Genomic DNA, 18058 nt, shown 5'->3' on the forward strand with positions numbered 1-18058 from the left:
CTGGCACTCAGCCTTGAAGGTCCCATGCTAGGCAGCATAGGTGTGCTGAGCATGGGGGGGGGGGGCTAGGGGGGGCAGAAGCCCCACCACCTCCACACCACTGTAGAAAACCATCACCTTCTTTTCCTCTTTGTACTTCAGCTTCTTTGTCAAGATTCACTTGCTCAGCAATTCTAAAATCCCTGGGGGGGGGGGGGGACTTCTGGGTCACCAAAGTCCAGAAGAGCCCAATAGGGCTGTTAGGTGAACCCAGCACGGCTTGACACAAGTCCTTGATCTCGAGAGATCAAGAAACGGCAAGTTGGACAGTATCTCAGTCCTCAGTGGCTGTAGAAGCAGTGGGGAGACAAGGGCAGACCCTTTGACAGAGACTGACCTGAATCCAGACACATACAAGCAGAGCTAGAAGCCCACTTGAAAGCCCCATAGCTGGACCCTTTGAATTGTGAAAGGGGCTTATGACCAAGGCGACCAGACCAAAAAACTCAACATTTGGAACCTAGAGGCAGAACCAGGAATTCAAGGTCATCCAAGTGAAACCTAAAGTGCTACACACCCGTAATCCCATCACAAGAGGCTAAAGCTAGCCTGGGCTATAGACATGGTTCCACTCCATACAGAGGCCCAGGACAATCTGTCTCACTGTCCTATGTAAGAAGAGGAAAAGGGCCCCAGAACTGACAAAAAAAAAAAAAAAAAGCTTCAAATGGGGGTTCAAATAAACCCCCAAAGCTTAAATGAAAAATTTTCTAAAAGCACAATGTAAATTTTGGAGGAATGTTCTCTGTGAGGGGTGGGGTGACCAATCAGGGGATCAGCATTTGGGATGTAAATAAAGAAATGCAAATTTTACCCAAAGAACTGACATTAAAGTTTCAGTTAAACCATTTAACACTTTTGTGCCATGCAATTTTGAGACTTGGAGTTTATTAATTTTAAGTAACAATAATTTATAAGGTACAATTGGTTCTCATATTACAGAAATATATCTATACAATAAAGAAAACTGACCAGGGTTATAGACCAATATATAATATCAGCTTAGGAGAAAAATAGAGATCATTGTGAATTACCTCAGGGAACACTTATTCTTGCTATTTTGATTTTAAGGAGAGTCCCACCTATGTACCCACACCTGGCCTCAAACTCGCTAGGTGAATTCTGGCGATGGCTCCCTTCCCTAGACACAGAAAGGCAGATCAAGGTTAACTAGCTGTTAGCTGTTATCTGAAAGGAACACACATTAACATCTCATACAGTGCTGCTTTTCTGGTATTTAGGAATTCACTGGGTAAAGCCAGGTATGGTGGCAGAAACCTTAATTGGCAAGTTTGAGGGTAATCTGGCCTAGATAGCCAAATTCCAGGCCAAGCCAGAGTTACATAGTTAAGACCCTGACTTAAAAAGCATTTGCAAACTTCAAGATAATACTGAGCATCTTAAAAAAAAAGCAGAGGTAAAACCTCTTAAGATGTGTACTTTAATTTTTCTAATTTAAAATAAGTGGATCAGGTTTCAAGAGCGCCCCTCACACAACCAAAATGAGGACAATGAGTGGATTTCAGCTCTGATTTTTTTTTTTTACCACCGACAGGACCAAGACCTTGCAACAAGGGTCATTATTCAAAGCCCTGCGAAACCCTTTCAGGACTTCGCGCTAACTAGAAATGGGACAAAGCACAACTTGGAAAAACAAAACAAAAAAACAAAACAACAACAAAAAAACCTGCTTTTCACAAGCAAGTGTCCCAAATCATGTCTAAGTTTCTAGTGACTCCAAGTCGGAAGTTCTCTACAGTGAGCTCTGCTTAGGAACTGGCCTGGCACGGGGCAGGCAGGCAGGCAGGCCAGTGAGTGCCTCATTACACAGGACTGACTTCAAAGCTGATGGAGCATTTCACTTCACTGGAGAACAAAGCCTGGAAGTGGCTTGCTTGTTCACCACTAACTTAGTCACTTAGACTTTGAATGGGACTGCCCTTCGTGGTAAATGGAACACTTCCTGCTCAATCTAGAAACCAAATAAAGCAGGCTTCCCCCCCTACACACAGTACTATGTTTGTGTGCAAAGTGCCAGTTTTATTTATAAACTTTGTTAAGTAAACTCTATATGCCTGACATCTTTAAACAGCCCCATGGCATCTAAATGTTTAAGCCCGCCTGCTTGAGGGTCACTGCTCATAGAGCCTGGCCCAGCGCTGGGAGGACTCTGATGAGGTCAAAGGTGACCAGCTACTTGTATAAAAGCCAAGGACAAGATCTCCCTAAGGATCCAAGGACCCATTGTTTGAAGCACACTTTCTTCTTCTAGGGACAAGCCTAGCAAACAGGACTGAGGTAGCTACACAGCTTTTAGATACCTGTTAACAAATTCAATGACAATTCATGGGGTAGCCAGGCAGTTAGTTGTTTTTGCTGCTTTCTTTTAATGACAAAGGGAGAGAAATCAGCAAAGAGCACACGACCAGTCACTTAGAAGTCAGCATCCAAGGTGAAGGAATTCTCTGTGGAACTGGCCATGACTCCCATCCTCTGATATTCTCCTACTCGCTTCTCAAAGAAGTTTGTCTTTCCTTCTAGTGAAATATTTTCCATGAAGTCAAACGGATTTTCTACTCTGAAAATCTGAAAAAGTCACATCGATATATAAATGCTGAAAACAAGTGAAAGAAAGGAGAGAGAGAGAGAGAGAGAGAGAGAGAGAGAGAGAGAGAGAGAGAGAGAGAACACAGTGGAAGGGGGAGGCCTTAAATAACTTTACCTTGTTAAAGCCCAGCTCCAGCATAAGCCGGTCGGCTACAAACTCAATGTACTGCTTCATCAAGGTGCAGTTCATCCCGATGAGCTTCACAGGCAAGGCCTCCGTGAGGAACTCCTAGAGGACAAGCCAGACCGCTGAGCACCGGAAGCCTGAGGACCCCCCCCCAGCAAGGTCAAGAGCAAGCCGCACCCCCATCACTCACCTGCTCTATCCTAACTGCGTTGATGATGATTTCTTTCACTCTCTGCTCCGATGGCTTGTGTACCAGGTGCTTGAACATCAGGCAGGCGAAGTCACAGTGTAAACCCTGGAAGAGAGGGGTTCAATCAAGACCGCTGCGAGGCTGGACGCTCCTGCTGCTCACGTGCACACACGTATCCACCCTTCCGATCTCATGGAACTCGTGCGGCCACACTGAGAGCACTCAGCCTATCCAAAGAAAGTGGTCTACACCTGCAATCCTACCAGTCTGGAGCCAGAGACAGGATCACCATGAGTTTAAGGCCAGTTCTTCTTACACTGTTCCAAGTCGGCTAAACCAGGCATTTATCTCCCAACTATGAAACCAAGGAGTAGGCTAGCCTAACAACGAGGCTGCCACCTACTATAACACAGGGCTGGAAGCCGTGCAGTGGTGGCGCATGCTTTAATCCCAGCACTTGGGAGGCAGAGGCAGGCGGATTTCTGAGTTCGAGGCCAGCCTGGTCTACAGAATGAGGGCCATTCCCTTCTGATACCCAGAGGCTTCACTCTGCTCAAGTATCGTCATAGCCATAAACTCTAGTTCTCAACAAGGAAGGCCAGTTAGCTTTCAGATACTCAGGAGTTAGGTACAATTTCAAATGATGTAAAGCAGGGAGTCTTAGCACAGCACATCCTGTCCCAGTAAGCCCCAGGCGTATCGTCCTACAAGGAAGGCAATCTTGCCCTGCCACTGGGCTCCAGCTCGTTGCTTTTCAGATCTGACCAACTATTAAGTACAGACATTTCCTCCTGCCTTTCCTCAGTCCACTCCAAGAACCTACATGGAGCCCAAGCAAAGACTTATCTATCAGGAGGCTTACCAATGAACTCGGAAGTACAAAGAAATGCAATCGATCACACATGACACCCTAAACATTCTATCAAGAGCTTTCGGTTTATGCATTCATGCCTACAAGATAGCAGGAATGTACACTAGGAAAAACAGTAGTTTTTAATACATTACTTAAGGTATCTTATTCTTTGCTGAGTATTATATGACTGAATTCACATATTAAGTGTGGATACAGGGCTGGGAATGTGGCAGAGTATTTGCCTAGCCTTGGAATGGCTAACAGTTATAAGGAACATCTGCAGCTTTTGCAGAACCCAGGTTCAGTTCCCAGCACCTACATCGTAGCTCACAACTATCCAGTTCCAAGACCCTCCTCCCTTTTGTCCTCTGCAGGCAAAACATTCACATATTACAATCCCTTTTTTCAAGAGGACCACACCTCGTTTCTCAAGTCCCCCATCACAGAAGGTCACGTATCTAAGAGCCACAGATGAAATAGCTATTTTACACTCACCTCGTCTCTGCTAATAAGCTCATTGGAAAACGTAAGGCCCGGCATCAATCCCCGTTTCTTGAGCCAGAATATCGATGCAAAAGAACCAGAGAAGAAGATCCCTTCCACCGCAGCAAAGGCCACAACTCGTTCTCCTAGCAAGGGTCAACACGAAAACGTTTCTAATGAGGCCTCGGTATTCTTAGCATGGGCCAATAATCCAGTGATATTACTTGGTCGATCAAGTCCGGTCTTAAGAAGGAAAGAGGAAAATGTCCTCACCATATGTAGCCTCCTTGTCCCCAATCCAACGCAAGGCCCAGTCAGCCTTCTTCTTCACACAAGGCATTGTTTCAATAGCATTGAAGAGATATTCTCTGTAGGCAGAAAGTACAGTATGAAATGATACCGCAGAGCCCTGGCCATACGGTGTAGATTCACTACTTCTACATCCTGATGCCCACTGGACACCATAACCCCACCAGTCCTTTCCTGACTAAGGGGTCACAGAAACATCTGCGGACAGTCCGTTTGTCATTCCGCTCATTTCCCCTTCACGATCAAAAATCCTTGAGGTAAAACAAGAGAGGTCCAAGCACCAGGGCAGCGCATGTGGACACTTACCTTTCTTTGGGATCTTTAATGTAAGTGTCAATAAGGAGACTGTACATCTCCGAGTGAATGTTTTCCATGGCAATCTGGAAGCCATAGAAACAGCGGGCCTCTGTAACTTGAACTTCTTGGCTAAACCGCTCCACCTAGTGGTAGTAAAATAAACCAAAGTTAAAACTTGGAAAAACTACGGGGTTGCTTCACCTTCTCCACAGGCCAGTCAAGTGGCCTCGCCTGCTGGCTTTAATCCTGGCTCTACAGCAACAGTAGGTGGGAATCTGAGTAAGAGGTCATTTCTGTGTACTTGCTGAGTTCTGTTCAAGATCAGCCAGGAGTGCAGTGAGACCTTGCCTCAAAAAATGTAAGTAAAACAAAACCAAAATTCCAGGTATATACTTAATACAATTTAATCCTGTATTTTTCAATACAATTCTTCATGATTTGTAATAAAGCTCATTAATTTATGTCATATGCCCAATTTACTGATCAGTAATTATTATCATTCCTAGTTTGCCAGTTATTTTAATAAAACTGTTAGGTGCTTGTCAGCCTCCGGGCCCCACAGGGTTTAACATTCTGTTATTCACTAATTCTGTTTCAGTTCATTCCAAGGACCCCCTTACAGCAAGAAATATACATCTAAAGTATTAAAGAAATCCAGGAAAAGCTAAGCATGGTAGGTACAAAGAGAGAAAACTTACAGAGGAAAAATCTAACATGGACGTTAACATATGCATTCATAGTTCTTAAAGGTTTTGTTTTGCTTGTGCGCGCCTTTGAGTCCGTGCATGTACAGGCAAGTGCCCAAGGTCAATGTGAGTTGCCAGAGCCCTTGGAGCTCACAAGGAGGGTGAATCAGTCCAACATGGGGACTCATAAAAGAACCTGGGTCTCCCGCCCAAGCAGGAAGTGCGTTAATCAGAGTGGAAAGCAGAGTCAGCCATCTATCTCCCCAGGCGCCATTCGGGGCCTAAGATATAAAACTAAGCGCCAGTTCAGGGTCTAAGTGGATTTACAGGTATTCCATGCAAACTCACCAAGTTTTCATTGACTATGCCATCACTCGCTGCAAAGAAAGCCAGAACATGAGATATAAAATGTCTCTCATCGGGTTTCAGAGCCTCCCAGTGCTGAATATCCTTGGAAAGGTCCACCTGAAGTTTAGAAGTTCACAATTTTAGCAGGTATGTAGGGCTCTCTCTCTCTCTCTCACACACACACACACACACACACACACACACACACACACACACGGGCACGTTTTAAAACTTAAGTCCCCTATACCATCTGATTACTGTATTCTTCACATCCATCATCATCCCCTTTGTTCCCCAGAACACCCGCTATCTCAGTGAGCTACCAATCCAAGGGGAATCTAGGCCCATCTTAAAAGTTGTGATGGCCATGAGGCGCCTTCTGACTCAGCAAGTCCTGAATGATTACCTCCTCGGCAGTCCAAAAGGAGGCCTCAGCTTTCTTGTACATCTGCCAGATATCATGGTATTCGATGGGGAAGACAACGAAGCGTCGGGGGTTGTCTCTGAGCAACGGCTCATCCTCAACGCTGGGGTTAGTAGGCGCTTTACTCTCCTGTTGGATGAAGAGTGCCAAGTAAACCGTATGAAACTGCTAGGGTCTCAACAGATCGAGTGCTTTTTCAACGACTGGCCATCTCGTGTGGGTTGGCTGTCACGCAGAGTGCTACTGTTACCATAGGCCGACCCCAAGCAGGACATTCAAGTGGGACACTTTGGCGGGAAAGAAGAGTCAAATAAGTCAGCTGGGACAATGCAGCTTTGGCGCCATCGGCGGGCGCCCTCTGCTGGCAGCCTCAGCGACCCACCTCAGCCCCACACGGGCCACTCACCAGCTCGGCGTCGTCCTGGAAGATTCTCCTCGCAGCCTTGCTGGCCAGGACGCGGGTGCTGCTGAGGGTCGGGGGCTGTAGGGAGGAGACACGCGTGGTGAATGGCGGCAGGCACCCTCCACCTCCACCCTCCCGGGTCCGGGAAGCCACCGCAGCCTGCCAGTGCACACCCAACCCAGCCGGCGCCCGGGCTGCCCTCACCGTGTTCTCCTTGTCAGCCAGGGTGAGTCGCTTCAGCGGCGACAACTGCAGCTGCTGCGGGTCAGTGATGGTGGCGAGCGGGGTGCGGACGGAGAGCATGGCGAACGAGAGCAGCAGTAGAGTCGACGAGGGTCAGGAGGAACAGCTGGAACCCAGAGCACAGGCGACCACCCGCGTCCGCGCCCTTTAAAAGGCGGCCGTAAGGCGCGCGCCGAGGGGCGTGGCCTCGGCTCCCATTGGACGCGGCTGGCCCCGCTCACCGCCCCGCGCGGGAGATTTGAGTTGCGCCGCCGGCCTTCCGCACAAAGACCTTTAAGGAGTCTGCGCCGCCCCGTGCGCGGGCGCTCGCGGGGCCGGAACCGGCTGGAATTGCAAAAACCCTGGGGATTGAGAGCCCTAGGGGACGCCGGGCGTTGCCGCTGAGGTCGGTGCCGAGGGTCGAGCGCCTTGACTGTCGCTGTGTCCCTTGTCTAGGGGTGCGGGGAACCCTGGTTTCTTAAAGAGATTCGGGGTCCCAAGTAATCGCACGGACCTTGTGGGATGTGGAGGGTCCTCGAACTAGGGTTCCCTAAACAAACCTGCCTTCAGACTCATGAAGGGGTACGGACGCAGCCTTGGGTGCAATTTTCTACCCCCTCCTGTCAAGGCCCCTGTCCCCTGGGTCCCACTAGTTGTAAAAGTTGCCAGCCGGAACGAAAATTCCAGGAAGCTCAGAGGATGATTACGAGTCTTTCGTTCATTTTACGACTCTGGGCGTCCAATGGTCAGAAGACGAGTTTGAAAATTCCTGTGGTGAGGGTGGAGACAGGAACTCAAGTTTCCCTCTGGGTTTGTAGGTGGCTTTCTGATGTGCCCTGCGGGGTCCGAGATAGCAAGGATAAAGTGCAGAGGTGGGACGCTGAGATCCCGGGAAGAAACGTGGGACCTGGGAAAGCCCCACTGACTCTCCCAGGTCAAATATCTTAAAAGACTGGGAGGTTCCCCTCCGCTTGTGTCCTAAGTTCACTCCCTGATTAACTGTAGATGCTATGAAAAATCACTGAACACAACATGGCAGCTCAAAGCTAAAGCGGGCGATTTAGTTACTAAGATATAAATACACGGAGGCAAAGAGCAGACGTTCTCGGTTTCGCACAGGCACACGCTAGTGTACCCAACCCTTCCTTTACAACAGCCTAAGTCTATCCTAAACTGGCCTCTAACTCGGTATGTAGATCCTCTGAGGGAACCCGACCTCCCTGCCTCCAAGTACCGAGGAGCCTCCACCGCTGCACAATTTATATGGTGCTGGAGACAAAACCCTGGACTTCCAATGCTAAGACAACTGAGCCTTATCGATAAATATTTTAAATCCCCTCTAGCAAAACTGTCAGGTCTTTCTTTTAATATATAATTCCTAACTCACATTCTACTCCTCAGTTATCAGACTCCGAGGATCCTCTAGCTCCTAGTGTTACTCAGTACAAATGATGTCTGGCTACTAAAATAACACTCAGCCACTGAGGGAAGAGGGGGGAAAGGTCGCCGCCATTCTCTCCTCCTGACTCACAACCTCCTCCTAACGCCTTTTCCTCCCGCCAAGCGGGTTGAATTTAGCGGGCAGCCCCGCCTAGGCTCCCCAGAACCGGACCCGTCAGGAGCTGAGAGCTTTTGCTTCTGGCGCGAGTTTTGACTTCTGCTCTGTGGTGATTGGTTGGTTCCACTTCAACACCATTCCAAGCCCCACCCGCCCCTCTGCCCGCGCGCTGCGGTCACTCAAGGGCAAGTCGTCTTTCAGGCGACCTTAGACGTGGAACCAGGGTCCCCGGTAGGCATCCAGCGTTTCCCCGCCAAATCTACTCAGCTGTCAGCGTCACAGTGACATACAAACAGGCACAGTACTCACAGCCCCTGTACAGCTTCATCAGGTCATGTACATTTTTAATCCAGATGAAAAGGGAAAAACCGATATTTTTAGGCCTGTTTTATAGGTAAGGAAGTAAAGGTCGGAGGTTCCTAGAAACTACCCCAGGTCCCACAGTACTAGACCCTCGCTAACTCCTTTTCTTTTAAAATTAATTTTGTATGAGACGAGGGTCTAGTGGAAGGTCAGAGGCCCACTTCCGGAAGTAGGTTCCCTCGTATTCTGTGGGGTCCCAAGGATGGCACTTATGAGGTTAGGGTTGGCTGCTAAGACATCTTGCTAGACACCGCACCTTTTTCTTAGGAATGTTCCCAACATACAGAAAACCCAAGCAGGGCATGATGGTGCACTTCTTTAATCCTAGCATCTGGGAGTCAGAGGCAGGCAGATCTGAGTTTGAGGCCAGCCTGGTCTACATAAATGAGTGCCAGAACTACGTAGAGAGACCCTATCCCAAAAAGTATAAAAAGAAAGCAAGAGAAAGCGAACTCTCCAGAGTTGGAGCACCAGGGATCATTTGCTGTTTCCAATTTGGTTTGCCTTATTCCCTCCTGCGCACGTGCGAAACTCATAGCTTCCTTCACAGCACTTGAAAGCGACCTGTGCCCGAGGTGGTGGCACTTGCTCTTAATCCTAGCAATGTTTTCCTTTCCGTAGGACTGTTCCCATTGTACAGAAAAGGCGAGCGGCCAGGTGGGGACACCTTCATCCCAGCACGGGGAGGCAGAAGCAGGTGGTGGAGCTCTTCTGATTGCGAGGCCAGCCTGGTCTACATAGTGAGCCCCAGGTCATCTTAGGCTGCCTAATGAGACTTGATTTCTAAATACATCAATAAATAAGAAAGAATTTAGGAAACAGAATAGTTGGCGTGGTGGTTGAGAAAAACTTGCTCTCTCAAAGGACCTGGGTTTGGTACCCTCCACCCACTTGATGGCTCACAACCATCCAAAATTGTAGTTCCAGGAGATCCAACCTGGTTTTCTAACCTCCTAGGGCACCACCATGCCTTAGTAAGAGAACAATCCGTTGCCAGGGTGACTAACAGTCCGAGGCTGAACACATGAGACAGATGTGCTAGCAGGGCACTCGCTGTGCTCACAAGCTTCTGTGGTTCTGGCCTTCCTCGCTGTAACAGCACACCCTTCCTTCGCCACCTCCTGGCCTTCTTTACTGGGTGAGGCTGACACAAGCTACCCTAGTTTGATCTTGGCAACTTGCATTTCTTTCACCACTGAATACTATTAGATGATACTGAGAAATGTTAGTCAGGTATAAATGTGGCCTTGGGGTGTTAGAGAACTTTAGTTTATCATCTACAATTTGCTTTAAAAAGAAAAAAAAAAAAAAGGAGTGTCTCACGATGTAGCCCTGGCTAGCCTAGAATTCATTATGTAGACTAGGCTGACCCTGAGCTCACTGAGATCTGACTCCTGGGATCAAAGGTACACCACCTGTCCAGCTTACAGACCACTTACTTTGTACTTTTTATTTTATTTCATTTCATTTTATTTTATTTTATTTTATTTTATTTTATTTTATTTTATTTTATTTTATTTTATGTGTAGGAGTGTTTTGCCTGCCTGTATGTGTGCTTGAAGATGCCAGAAGAAGGTGTTGAATCCCCTGGAACTGGAGTTAACATGTTGGTACTGAAAACTGAACCCAGGTCCTCTGCAAGAACATCCTGTGTTCTTAACTGCTGAGTCATCTCTCTAGCCTCAACCCTTTGGTTTTCGGTTTTTGTTTTGTTTTGTTTTGTTTTTTAATATTAGCAGGGCTGTGGTGGTGCACACCTTAAATCCCAGCACTTGGGAGGCAGAAGCAGGTAGATTTCTGAGTTAGAGGCCAGCCTGGTCTACAAAGTGAGTTCCAGGACAGCCAGAGCTACACAGAGAAACCCTGGCTTGAAAAACAAACAAACAAACAAAAAAAAACTTTATTTATTTACTCATAAGACGGGGTCTTATGAATCTCAGGCTGGCCTTCAACTCAGCATTGTAGCTGAGGATGACCCTGAATGTCCGCTCTTCCTGTCATCACCATCTCTGCATTCAGGTCACAGGTGTGTGCAGCTATTGCCATGCCTTGTTTACGTCATAGCGGTTTTAGATGGTGCTGGGAACTGAACCCATGGTTAGCACTCTATCACGTCTCTTCTTTCGTAATACAAGGTTTATGTTCTGTGCATTCCAATCTGGAGACCTGGAGAGACCTATACAATGGGAATCCACCCCCTGAGAGGAGGAGGGAGGGGCAAAGTCAGATGTGGAGAAAACTACTGTGGCCATTCTGACTACCCACTTAGCTGTACAGTTATTAAGTAAGAGGTAACAAGCGGAAATGCAGGGAATCAGCCTTGCAGTGAGGCAATGATGAACTTCCCAGAAGCGTAGCTACAAGAGCGGCCCGTGGATGGAATGAGAGCCTTCGAGGGAGGGGTGGGCTGGAATGTCCTTGTCACTCACCCTCGGGACACCCTTGACCCACTCACTTGAGATCTCTCTCTCTCTCTCTCTCTCTCTTCTTTTCTTTTCTTTTTCTTTTTTCTTTCTTTCTGGTTTTCTTTTCTTTTCTTTTTTTTTTTTTTTTTTTTTTTTTTTTTTTTTTTTTTTTTTTGGTGTTTTTGAGACACGGTTTCTCTGTATAGCCCTGGCTGTCCTGGAACTCACTCTGTAGACCAGGCTGGCCTCAGAACTCAGAAATCCACCTGCCTCTGCCTCCCAAGTGCTGGGATTAAAGGCATGCGCCACCACTGCCCGGTTCTTTCTTTCTTTCTTTCTTTCTTTCTTTCTTTCTTTCTTTCTTTCTTTCTTTCTTTCTTTCTTTCTTTCTTTCTTTCTTATTTGTTTGGCTTTGTTGTTGTTATTTTGAGACCAGGTTTCTCTACATAGTGCTGGCTATCCTGGAACTCACTCTGTAGACCAGGCTGACCTCAAACTCTGAGATCCACCCACTTCTGCTTCTGCTAAGATTAAAGGTATCTGTCACCCATCCCTACAACCCTCAGTTCAACATGAACTTTTAAATATTTTTTTTAGATCTGTGTAATTTTTAATGTGTGCATTGTGCCTATATGCGCGTATCTGTATCACGTGTGTGCATGGTGCCGGAAGATCAGAATCTCCTGGACCTGGAGTTACGGGTGGTTGTGAGCCACCCTGAGAATGTACTTTATAGAGACATTTTATTGGGATCACAGTATAGAAGTTGGGACGAAATTGATATTCATACCTGCCGTGTGTCACATAACCCCTCTGATGGAAAACACTGAAAAGTTTAACAAGCTGGGCAGTGGTGTCGCACGCCTGTAATCCCAGCACCTGGGAGACAGAGGCAGGCGGATTTCTGAGTTCGAGGCCAGCCTGGTCAACAGAGTTCCAGGACAGCCAGGCCTACACAGAGAAACCCCGTCTTGAAAAAAACAAACAAGAGAGAGAGAGAGAGAGAGAGAGAGAGAGAGAGAGTGAGTTTAACAGGTTAGACTCCCTCGAGGTGTGATAACTACAGGGACAGAGCCTAAGTCAGCACCTTTGGACTCCAAAAGCTTGGGCAGAGTCTTGCCTCTGCAGAATTCCTGCTCGCCTGGTGTGGACTCCATCATGTAAAATGGGCCAGCAAGATGGCCCAGTAGCAAAAGCCCTACCACCTGAGTTTGAGTCCCAAACTGAATGCTGAGTACAGGGTAATAATAATGTTTAGTTTTTTTTTTTTTCCCAAGTGGGCTATTAATACTCAACAGCTCAACAGCTTGGAATCTGAAGTGAGGCAGCCCTTGTGGTGTCTAGCAAGTTGTGGGAAGCTGTTGTGATGGCTGCGAGCCTTCTCCTAGGTTCTCCAGGGTCGCCATTACCCAGCATTCACAGAGTCCACAGGCCTGACAGCTTCCAGTGTTAGCACTGACAGGCTTATCTGGGGTGGGCCGGCGGCTGAGTAAAACAGGCAGGAGAGATAGCGATGTGCCTCAGGAGAATCACACTTGGAATGGGAAGAAATAGCTCAGCAGGGCAGTGTCCCTGGGAGGGGACAGACAAAGCACAGCGCGGCCAAAGCACAGACCCAGAGGTCAGATACCTGCCTGGGTTCCACACTCCCATCAGGCACAAGTCTAAGAACTCTCTAGGCCCATTTCTGTCCCCAAGCATCTCTTCTGAATCTAGCCCCTTGCCTGCTTCCCTCTGGATCCTCACTGGGACACACACACACACTCACACACACACACACACTCACACACACTCTCACACACACACACACACACACACACACACAGCTTCCTGAGGGTCTCTGACACCCTCGTTCCCTACCTCTTACAAGCCTCCACTCAACAGTCTCCCTCTCAAGCTTTCCAGCACCACTAGACTAATATAAACTACCCACACAGGAAAACAATAATAAATGGCGCCTCGAGCACACACGCCAGGTGTTTCGCCCCCTCCGTCGACCCACGTCAGCTTCCGGTTTGCTCTTCCCCTCTGCAAACCTCCTCAGCCCCGTCATGGCCAGGAGTGTGTTCCTACCAGTGCTGTCCGGTGTCACGATACATCCAAGAATGAGGTCCATTAACACTGCAGTCACTTGTTAGCTGAGCCTTTATCGATGGGGACACAGCCCTGGGTGAGAAAACGGCAGAAGTGAACCCACGTGACTCTGCGTGTCTTTAATCCCAATATTCCACTCGAGGCAGAGGCAGACAGACCTCTGTAAGTCTGAGGTCGACTTAGTCTGCGTAGTGAGTTGCAGGCACTTTGGGGCTACGCAGTGAGAGCCAGCCCACTCACCCTCCTAAAAAAGGTAAATGAAAGAAAGAAAATGCAGGAAATGCAGCTCTTGCTCATAAGGTGTCTGCAGCCCAGTGAAGAAAGGACCACACGTGCTTTTGGAAGTAGAAGAGTGGCCGGGCAGTGGTGGCGCACGCCTGTAATCCCAGCACTCTGGGAGGCAGAGGCAGGCGGATTTCTGAGTTCGAGGCCAGCCTGGTCTACAGAGTGAGTTCCAGGACAGCCAGGGCTACACAGAGAAACCCTGTCTCGAAAAAAAACAAATCCAAAAAAAAAAAAAAAAGGAAGTAGAAGAGCTCGGAGTTAGTAAAGTTTTATTTTATGCTTCCTGCAAGGAAACCAATCCATCTTTGAGGTTGGGAGTAAGGAAAAAGAAAAGGAACAACTAAACCACTGCGGTTTGAATTAACCAGAAATGTGTGGGTTTTTTTTTTTCCTGTTTGTATGTGTTGTGTGCATGCTAGCATGTTCCATGTTTGTCGGCGTCCACGTGAAACACCCATATCCCACTGTGTAAGCAAGAGAGATTTTTTATTTGTATTAATTTTATGTATATGAGTGATTTGTCTGCATGTATACCTGTGTGCCAGAAGAGGGCACCAGACCCCATTATAGATGGCTGTGAGCCACCGTGTGGTATCTGGGACTTGAATTCAGGACTTCTGGAAGAGCAGGCAGTGCTCCTAACTGCGGAGTCGTGAAGAGAGCTCTTTCTATTCCAGCAATTAGACTGTGACAATGGACCGACCAAATGGACATCATCCCTGGACATGGTCCCTGAAGGGAGAGTGCCACCTTCTGGCAGGGCAGTGCTGGAAATACCCCAGGCAGTGTGACAGGGGCAGCCATGGCTGTGGTGAGTTGTCCTTGTAAGGGTTCCTGTTGCTGTGGTAATAAAAATGCCATGACCAAGCAACTTTGTTGAGGAAAGGGTTTATCTGGCTTAGGAGTCCCAGGTCACAGGCCTTCAGAGGGAAGTCAAGATAGGAACTGAAGCAGAGGCGGCCATGGAAGAGTGCCGCTTACTGCCTTGCTCCCCAGTGGTTCCCTCAGCCTGCTTTCTTATACAGCCTGGACCCCCTATGTAAGGGTGACTTGTGCACAGTGGGTTGAGTCCTACATCAATCCATCAAGGAAATGCCCTACAGACTTGCCTGCAGGCCCATCTGATGGAGGTGTTTTCTCAACTGAAGTTTCCTCTCCTCAGATGACTCTAGCTCCTGTCAAATTGACCAAAAAACTATAAAGCACACATATCCTGGACTGATGGTTCTGAGGCATGACATGTTTTTAAAGATTCATTTTTATTAGTTTTAATTATGTGTAAGTGTGTGTGCACACGGCTGCAGGTGCTGCAGAGCTCTGGCCTGGACCAGAGTTATAGACACCTGGTGTGGTTGCTGACAAGTGAACTCAGGTCTCTGGACCCAGTATATGCTCTTAACTGCTGAGCCTTCTCCCAGCCCCCAAGGCATGCGCCTGATACATCTTGAATTCGCAGGTGTGCAGGGTATCTTGGTTCCCGCTGACTTCCTGAGTTGGCTTCTTTGGTTTCCTCGTCAAGACCAGTCTGCTTTCGTGCAATACGCTAGCTAGTTTTATGTCAACTTCACACAAGAGGCATCTGAGAAAATGCCCGCATAAGACTGGGCTGTAGCTGGGCAGTGGTGGCAGACGCCTTTAATCCTAGCACTTGGGAGGTAGAGGCAGGCGGATTTCTGAGTTTGAGGCCACCCTGGACTACAGAGTGAGTTCCAGGACAGCCAGGGCTACACAGAGAAACCCTGTCTCGAAAAACCAAGGGGAAAAAAAGATACTGGGCTGTAGGCAAACCTCTAGAGGATTTTCTTAGTGATTGATTGGTAGGTGAGGGCCTAGCCCATTGGGTGGTGACATATTTGATCTGGTGGTCCTGGGTTCTATTAGAAAGCAGGCTGAGCAGGCCATGGGAAGCAAGCCAGTAAGCAGCGCCCCTCCACGGCCTCTGCATCAGCCTCTGCCTCCAGGTTCCTGCCCTGCTTGAGTTCCTGTCCTGACTTCCCCCAGTGATGGACTATGGATGAGGACGTGTAAGGCAAACAAATGTTTTCCTCCCCAACTTGCTTTCGGTCACGGTGCTTCATCCTAGCAACAGGAACCGTCGCTAGGACAGGCAGTGTTCATCTACCCAGTGCAGGCTCTGTAACCAAGAGCCCTGATAGCCACTGGCACCAGTGCCCTTTGCCCTCCAGAATATTCCCCAAACACCCATTTGATGGCATCTAACCCCCAGCTACAGGCCTGCCGTTCTCTCTACACCAGGAGGTCTCTGGATCCTCCTGGCCTCTGCATCCCTGGGTCCCAGCCTGGATGCTAGGCACTGGTGACCGAGAGAGTTAGTCATGTGATCTGAGCAGGCACGCTGCCTGCTGCCTCTGGGTTATTCTCCACCACCACTGGGCACTCGGCAGGCCCCGCCGACCTCATGCACCAGTGTTGCTGTCTCTTTTTTTTTTGGATTTGGTTTTTTTGAGACAGGGTTTCTCTGTATAGCCCTGGCTGTCTTGGAACTCACTCTGTAGACCAGGCTGGCCTCCAACTCAGAAATCCGCCTGCCTCTGCCTCCCAGAGTGCTTGGAATACAGGCGTGTGCCACCACCGCCCAGCTTTTGGGTTTGTTTCCACCCCCCATCCCCCCCACCCCCGATCTCCTTTGAGAATCTGTTCCCATCCTCTCTTGAAACAGGATCTCAGGAAACATGCTATAGAGACAGGGATGACTGAACTTCTGAGCTTCCTGCCCCCACCCAAGTGCTGGGATTACGCAGTACCGCATCTGGTCTGCACCGAGGATCAAACCCAGACTTTCTGCAAGCACTTTGCCAACTGATCCACAGCCCAGCACCCTCCCTGCGCCTTCCCAGCACCATGGGGCATCAAGACAGAAGGAAGCCAGAACTCTTCTTTGATCCACTACAGCCCATCTCCCGCTCTGGGACTTCTCTCCCTGGTCAGCAGTTAGGATGGCTGCCGACCTCCCAAGCAGACATGATGTAGATGTGCAGCCTTTGTCAAGATGCGTTTTTGCACAGATGTCATTTAGAAGCAACCAAATGGTAACACATGGTGGGTGCTCCTCAGACTAGAGGGAAGAACAGCTGTATTTAATTTACTAGACTATCACAGTCTTCAGCCCAGTGCCTTGACCAAGGAAACATCATGAGGTGGCTCTAAAGGAAGAAGCCAGTGGAGGCTGCAGAGAGGCCTAGGGGGGTCACACTCTGCTCCTACTTGTGCATCCAGTGTAACCCTAAAAGGCTCATGCAATGAAGGTTTGGCTCCAGTTGGGGGCTCCAGTGAGAGGTCCCTGGTTCATGAGGGCACTAATCTCATCAATAGACTGAGCAACCCTTGGATACTGAATGGCCTGTTAGGAGCCAGGGTATAACTGAAGGTGTTCTGCCTCTACCACAGGTCCAGAAATGATGGAACTAGCCCATCACTGACTGAAAACCCCCAAAGCCTGTCTTCTTTTGTTTTTGCCAGACATTTCATCATGGTAACAAAGCTCACTGATGCTCTCTCAAGCCCCTCCTCCTCCACTCAGGCAAATATGGGATCTGAACGGTGCTCTGTACAGAGTCCACTAGAACCACCGCTGACCTCGTCTTCTCCATCCCATCCACTTCCAAGGAGACAGAAGCCTCTGACAGGCGAGACTTCCACTAGAGGCCACTAGAGGGAGCTGTTGGCCTACAGGATAAAACGGACAGCCTTGCCTTTGAGGGGTGGATGACCAGTCCCTTCTCTGCAGTCTAAAGGACAGATCTGAAAAATAATAGGAAGGGGCAGGGAGAGAACAGCTGCTATAGACTTGGACTCCAAGGTAATGACATGGTATTCATTATACAGAAAACATCGGAACACATTTGCACATCTGTATTTTAAAGGAAGCTGCGGGTTTTGTGTGTGTGTGTGTGTTTGATTTTTTTTTAAAGATGTATTTATTTTATTTATATGAGTACACTGTAGCTGTCTTCAGACACACTAGAAGAGGGCATTAGATCTCATTACAGATGGTTATGAGCCACCATGTGGTTGCCAGGTATTGAACTCTGGACCTCTTACCTGCTGAGCCATCTCACTAGCCCCCGGAAGCTGTGTTTTGAGATGGGGTTCTTGCTTTGTAGACCAGGCTGTCCTTAAACTCACAGAGATAGGTCTGCCTCTGGAGTGCACCACCAAACCCAGGTCATAGGTTCAAAGGTAGCACTACTGGGGCTTTGTCTCCTAGATGTGAGGTGCGAGGAGAGAATGGATAAGAGGATAAGAGAAAAGAAGTCCCTGCCTCCCAAGGACTAGGATCACAGGCATCTCTACCACCCCTCATTTATGCAGTGCTGGCAACTGAACTCAGAGCTCTGTGCATGC

General features: G+C 48.4%; 1 protein-coding gene and 1 long non-coding RNA gene across 2 annotated transcripts; one reads left to right on the forward strand and one right to left on the reverse strand.

The window, feature by feature from the left end:
- Nucleotides 1-907: 907 nt before the first annotated feature.
- On the reverse strand, nucleotides 908-7146 carry Rrm2 (ribonucleotide reductase regulatory subunit M2). Its single transcript, XM_052186038.1, has 10 exons — nucleotides 6971-7146; nucleotides 6770-6844; nucleotides 6346-6492; nucleotides 5940-6056; nucleotides 4915-5048; nucleotides 4573-4667; nucleotides 4312-4445; nucleotides 2964-3068; nucleotides 2762-2875; nucleotides 908-2625 (listed from the first exon to the last, which is right to left on the reverse strand). The coding sequence occupies exons 1-10, from the start codon at nucleotides 7067-7069 to the stop codon at nucleotides 2473-2475; spliced, it is 1173 nt and encodes a 390-aa protein (XP_052041998.1). The 5' UTR covers nucleotides 7070-7146; the 3' UTR covers nucleotides 908-2472.
- A 160-nt stretch (nucleotides 7147-7306) lies between these two features.
- On the forward strand, nucleotides 7307-17693 carry LOC127687430 (uncharacterized). The gene is made up of 4 exons (XR_007978384.1): nucleotides 7307-7394; nucleotides 10439-10539; nucleotides 14371-14504; nucleotides 16374-17693. It is a non-coding gene; the product is annotated as an uncharacterized LOC127687430 (long non-coding RNA).
- The last annotated feature ends 365 nt before the right edge of the window (nucleotides 17694-18058 follow it).

The sequence above is a fragment of the Apodemus sylvaticus genome, chromosome 6 (genome assembly GCF_947179515.1).
Source record: "Apodemus sylvaticus chromosome 6, mApoSyl1.1, whole genome shotgun sequence".
Taxonomy (NCBI): Eukaryota; Metazoa; Chordata; class Mammalia; order Rodentia; family Muridae; genus Apodemus; species Apodemus sylvaticus.